The sequence below is a fragment of the Nomia melanderi genome, chromosome 3 (assembly GCF_051020985.1).
Source record: "Nomia melanderi isolate GNS246 chromosome 3, iyNomMela1, whole genome shotgun sequence".
In the NCBI taxonomy this organism is placed as follows: domain Eukaryota; kingdom Metazoa; phylum Arthropoda; class Insecta; order Hymenoptera; family Halictidae; genus Nomia; species Nomia melanderi.
The window spans coordinates 21,159,413-21,165,825 of record NC_135001.1 but is presented as its reverse complement, the minus strand read 5'-3'; the positions used below and the strand labels follow the sequence as shown (position 1 = coordinate 21,165,825).

At 37.6% G+C, this 6,413-nt stretch overlaps 1 protein-coding gene across 1 annotated transcript; it reads right to left on the bottom strand.

Moving 5' to 3' along the window:
- Positions 1-55: 55 nt before the first annotated feature.
- Positions 56-6,311, bottom strand: LOC116429280 (hydrocephalus-inducing protein homolog). Its single transcript, XM_076365753.1, has 7 exons — positions 6,106-6,311; positions 5,500-5,717; positions 4,838-5,008; positions 3,719-3,898; positions 2,403-2,688; positions 1,355-1,548; positions 56-246 (listed from the first exon to the last, which is right to left on the bottom strand). Exons 1-7 carry the CDS (start codon positions 6,309-6,311, stop codon positions 56-58), a joined length of 1,446 nt encoding a protein of 481 aa, XP_076221868.1.
- Positions 6,312-6,413: the final 102 nt, after the last annotated feature.

The window sequence follows — 6,413 nt, the reverse complement described above, 5'->3', positions numbered from 1 at the left end:
CCAGCCGCGATCGAAGTAAATTTAAAATTGGTGTCAGTAGCAGTGCTCCTTCGAGTCAGACCTTTTTCTTTCCGCGCTCCGTCATCCGTTCAGCGAATTGAGCTCGTCTAAGCGATGCCCTCTCCCTTTTAACCGGCAGAATTGCTTCCAGATACATCTTCTTGTCCCCGTCGGTGAGCAACTCGTATTCGGACAACGACATCTCGTCGATGTCCCGGATCCTCTTGCCGGGATCGGCCGCCCTCTCTGTCGCGAAAGATGAAATCTCTCGTTTCATATCGTTCCGTATCCTTTTGGTCTATGTATCATCGACAATGCCGCTCCGTCGGGTTGTAACTCGTAATGCAATCTCAGCAAGCGCGATATCGCGGTCCGTGTCGCTTTCACGACGTACGCGGCCGTTCATAAGCATTTCGACACTTGGAATCTGATCTGGGACTCTTTATTGTTGTTATTGTAACGTGAACGCGCGACAGAAGAAATTTCGTTGTACTGTTATTAGAGAAGCAAAGTCTTTTGTTACCTCGGTTGCTTTCTAGTTACTTTATTCGCGAGTTTTTGATTGTTGCAATATTTCTTTAAAATCGATATGAGAATGATCTATTAACCCTTAGCACTGTAGGTTATTTTGTAATCTATCAGCAACTGCAACTGATTTTTATAGTATTCCTAGCGAAAATTAGAAATGCAACATTTCTTCGATCTTTTACTTTCCTTCTTAATACAAAATTCGGATACGTGGAAAATCGAATAATTTTAGGGTAACTTCTTTAAGATTCATTGAAATATTTAATATTGTAACTGGTGCAATATTGGAGCCTACAGAGTTCAAAGGGTTAATAATAGTATTAACCATCACTAAACATTCGTGCAAATAGTTTACCAACTTCCATCATTTTTGAGAATTCGAACGCAGTACATTTTTAACATCTATTAAGACTACAACAGTTAATTTTGTACGCTTCTCTATTTTCTAATTAAAATCTGATAATATATCTCTCAAGCTGTGCTACTTTGTTTGAAATAAATGGACAAAATAGAAAAATATAATATAATAGTAAGTTTAGTTATCTAGGGTTAATAGTAATTTTTAATGATAATATTAGTAATTCATTACTCATATAGAAACGACTATCATTAGCATCACTAGTGATCACTAACATTAACAATTTTTAATAGATAATAAAATCGTCTATTTTCATACTAAAATTTCTATTTATGTTTAAGTATTTCCCGAGAAACAAGTAAGCGTCGAAATACTTATGACCAACAGTGAACACGTTCAAGGATTTCTCGATGTTACCGATACCGAACGACACTACCGACTCCATTCTTGTTCCGCAAGAATATTTACCATACTCCTCGCGCAGTTGGTCCACTTTACAATTATAATTGGTGATCGAGTTGAGGAACGTGACGAACAGAAAGTACTCCGCGTGGCCGGCGATCCTCAGCACGGCGAGCAGAGTTTCGACGGCGTTATTGCATAGCAAGTTGTTCTCCAACGACTGCAGGACGAAGCCACGTTTAAAGTCCTCCGCGGAGAGCCTGTTGCAACGTTCAATTTAACGAGAATCAACTTACGAGGAGGTAAGTTTAGTAATTAACATGCTACCCGCTGTGCGCTACGTTCTCGGGGCACGCTCAACCCGATATCCTCGCCGACTGATATTTTTCTCATTAAAAGGCCGCGTGTGTAATTATCTATGTAGGTTGTCGAGTGTCTCCGTTCGCGTAACACAAAATGGACGACACGCGGGGAAGCGCAGAAAATGCGTATAAATGCAGAAGACAATAGTTCTAATTATTTCGAAGAAGCTCTAATTATTTCGAATATCGCCTTCGCCTCGTCGGAAATGTTAAATATTTCTAATGAAAAACTTCTGGAGTGCGAAGGGTTAATGTTGAACTTCGTATAATGCCTCGATACGTGAAACATCGGAGAAAACATCTTTGTTGCTCAATGTACTCGTGATTTCTTTTAGAGATAGTTTCAAAGAATATCAGCTTCGCCTCGTCGGAAAATGTTAAATATTTCTAATGAAAAACTTCTGGAGTGCGAAGGGTTAATGTTGAACTTCGTATAATGCCTCGATAACATCTTTGTTGCTCAATGTACTCATGATTTTTTTTAGAGATACTTTCAAAGAATATCGCCTTCGCCTCGTCGAAAAATGTTAAATAATTCTAGCGAAAAACTTCTGGAGTGCAAAGGGTTAATGTTGAACTTCGTATAATGCCTCGATACGTGAAACATCGGAGAAAACATCTTTGTTGCTCAATATACTCGTGATTTCTTCTAGAGATACTTTCAAAGAATATCAGCTTCACCTCCTCGAAAAATGTTAAATATTTCTAGCGAGAAGCTTCCGAGTGCAAAGGGTTAGAATTAGAAACGATACCGTTCCGCCAGTGCTCCGATCGCTATCTCAGAACTAATTCCCAGGAAACCGGGCTCCGAATTTCTTCTGCCGCTTCTGTTAACCGTCTTCGGAGTGTCTTTATCCTTAGGCGAGTTGCTCACGGTCGAGTAACCTTTCCCCAGGACCCTTTCCAGCTGCAGAATGGCCCGAATCCTGTACTCGTATCGACTCAAAGGATCCAGCGCCTCTAGCCTATCGGCATCGGGGATTTTATTCAATTCCGTCGAAGGGTCTGGCTCCTGCCGCAGTCGAAGAAGGATTACTCCTTCGCTCGCCTCAGTTTCAGCGGATTTTTTCGCCCCCGTTTGCCTCCCCTTCCGCGAAGTGTCCATTCCGGACGATTTTTCGCTGCGAGGCGATTTCCTCTTGGCCCGGTGACTTCCTCCCTTTTTTCGTCCGCTCCTCGCCGCCTCCGGATCGGTTCCCCCGGTTCTTCGCGCGGCTAGTCGCTCTCTGACAGCAGAAATATTCGACACAGGAATGAAATTGGAAATTTCGAGCGGAGTCAGCCGGAATAGAGGTTTCTCGGGGTTAACCCTTTAATAGCCGCGACCGCGGCGTATGTGAATACCGTGGATTAACGAACGATCGAAGCTTGTTCGTTCATTTAACAGTAGGACTACCGTACCAGTCGAAATGACTGGTTCCGATTCTTTTGTTTAGCAATTATTGAATATTCGAAATGATTTTGAAGATAAATAGCTTCATTTGAGTATTATAATGAATGTCTGAGGAAACTGGAAATAATCGATTGTTACAGTTTTTATAGGAATTGCATGTTAATCGTATTAAACGTACCAGTCGAAATGACTGGTTTCGATTCTTTTGTTTAGCAATTATTGATATCTTCGAAGCATTGAATATTCGAAATGATTATGAAAATAGTTTCATTTGAGTACTATAATGAATGTCTGAAGAAACTGAAAATAATCGATTGTTACAATTTTTATAGGAATTGCATATTAATCGTATTAAACGCTTGGTAGTTCTAGTGTTAAAATCGAGACTGTGATTCGGCTTTTATAACACTATGAACTATTGAATGTTTCATGATTCATATGTAATTTTGATAAAAATCCAAAGAGATATTTTTAAATTTCTGCTGATGTTTATTGTATCGTTTGAGTGAAATTATTGATCTTAACTCGCGTTCATAATACTATTGATTGGAAAATAGTAGACTAATTCCTATTTTCCTCGAATAGGAATAATGCTGATATTTAACAAGAAAATTAATTCATTAAGGGGTGAATCGAATTCGTCTAGCACTTGACCGACGGACTACACTCAGAAACGAAATTGCTGGACGTACTTGTGAGCTTCCGCGTAATTCTGATAAGCGTTGTCGATGATCTGTCGCAGCGTAATCGAATATTCGCTCTCGCCGAGAGCTACGGCTTCCGTGATCGCCTTGTCGATCGAGAGCACGGGGACTCGCAACGCTCTCGCGCTTCTGCACGCTGCTTCTTGGTACTCTGGGCGGCAAATTTTATTTGACGTTAACACGTTAACGTTAACGATCTTTCCGGAGCTGAACAGCTTCGGAAGATTTCACCTTTAGTCTTACGATAATGCGAGGCTCGAGAAGATACTCGAGTTGCTTTAATAAATATCGTCAGTGTTATTTGTGCAAGTGAAAAATAATTAAAGATAGCGTTTATGAGTTGATAAACAGGGAAGATTTAATAACTGAGCTAAATCAATTTTTTAAGTTATTTAACCCCTTGGCCTGATTTCTTTCTCAACTCTGATCGATACGGCTACTTTGTCATTAATAATTTAGTGGAAAAAGAGAAAAATCCTCGTTAATATTAGATTTTAATTTGCATATTATAATAATTTCTCGGAAAATTATCTGTATCTTTCCAACAATTTTCAAAGAAATCTAGTATGCGCCATTTTGAACCATTTGGTGGTTATAGTGTTAAAATTAACATTTTTTTTAACCAAATCAAATTACTATAATTCAATGAATTAAACGATGATTATTTGAAAACATTTTTATATCATAAATAATACTACCTAACGCGATGATATTCGCAAGATAAACATAACAATAATAAAACGCTAAAATATTTTGATATTATATTTTTATCATTTTATATCATAAAAATGATTTAATATTATATTTTTCCCATTTTCTGTATTTTACTGTGTGAAATCGTGCATTCCATGTGTTAATAAAAAAAAAATGAACTAAAAAATTCATTTTCTAGTTCTTTTGAACGATCAAAAGAGCCAACATGATATGAAAATGATAAGAAACCCGTGCGAGCGTTCCAAGCTGGCTAATGGAAGTCTGAAATCTCGGCGTCATTTCGCAGCGCGTATCGTTATTTCTTCGCGACTGTTATCGGGGGTTATTCCGAACTCGTGAATGGCTAGGAGGTACACGTGATATTGTGAGACGTTACCGGTGAAGGGAGCTCCGTGGAAAATAATGCAGACTTTCTTCTCCGGCGTCGCAGGGTCCGGAAGATCATTCGGCGGGCCGGATTTCCGCTCGATACTCTCGAAAAGTTCTTTCACGGGGTCTCCCATTCTATCCCGGAAGTCTGAAGTGTCGTGCAGACTCCCCGTGTAACCTTAAATCAAGAAAACGTATTAGTTGTTTCGGCTATACTGCTTCGCGGTATAAATTCTCTTGGCGAACAGTGTATTTTTTGCTCAACACTAAGAAATATTATTGAAATTTCATCTTTAGAAATAATTAAAAAGATATAGACGTTTACTTTTCAACTATTAAAGACATTTGTTTAACGATGAATATTTTAGAGTATTCAATTGAAATTTCAATGAATGCACTGTTGTAATTTGATTGAGAAAATATAAAGCAATTTCAGTTGGTGGTTCTAGCGTTGGAAGATATTTATCTGGTTATTAGATTCTCTTCAAATAATTATCAACATAAAAATAATAGTCAAGTATTAAGCATTTTAAGTAGGAAGTTTTGGTGTTGAAAAATATTTATTTGAGTACTGTATATTTTTCAAATGATTAAGTATCGACGTAAAAACAATAATTGAGTATTAAGTGTTGAGAGGATAATCAGGAATAAGGTAGCATCTACGTTTACCAGCGTCTTCATCTAAGCGATGTTCGCGTTCTGTGTGTTCTTCCTCCACTAATCCTCGGATCGATTGAACTCGAGCCATTTCATCCAGGAGATCGTTGTAAAACTTTATTAAATTCGCGGGTAACGGTTCTCCAGCCTGTTTAGGTGGTAGCAATATTTCCTCGGCGCGATAATAATTTAGTAAAGTGTTTATGACCCGATCGTCCATCTGAAACGAGCTTAAACACCGTCACTTTAATCGAAACGATTATCAAATGTGTCGCGCGATAAGGAATCATCGAGCGTATGGCGATTAAACGAGTCCTCCTTAATGCTAGTTTTATGGTACATGTCAATTTATAATATATAATACATAATATATGATATATGATATATAATATATGATATATGATATATAATATATAATATATAATATATGATATATTATTATATTTCATTAATACAATACATATTGAATTTTTGTATAAACATTATCTAGTAAATGTTTACGTCATTATATATATGTGAAATAAATTAATACATATTTAAATGAATGAACAGCAATTATTTTAAAAATAATAGAATAAACTGTAGTGTTAACAAAAGATTGTTTGTTCATACGCTTACCTATCTAAGTGGTGCCAAAAAAATTCAACTGGATAATCGGACGGATTTTCAATAGTGAAAATCGCGTCCTGTACATGCGTGTAAGGGACCACTGGTAAGAATTTAATAACTGGTTCGGTGATGCGCAGAGTTTTCTCGACACCGCGGCCAGTTAACACGATGGTCGGCGTTTCTAAGCTGGTTTCTACGAGGATGTTCAATTTCATCTCAACATAGCACTGAAAATAGTAACATTTACTTCTGAACACACTGAAAATTCAATATTTAATTCATCTTCTGATACAAGCATCCATTACTCAGAAGGAAGA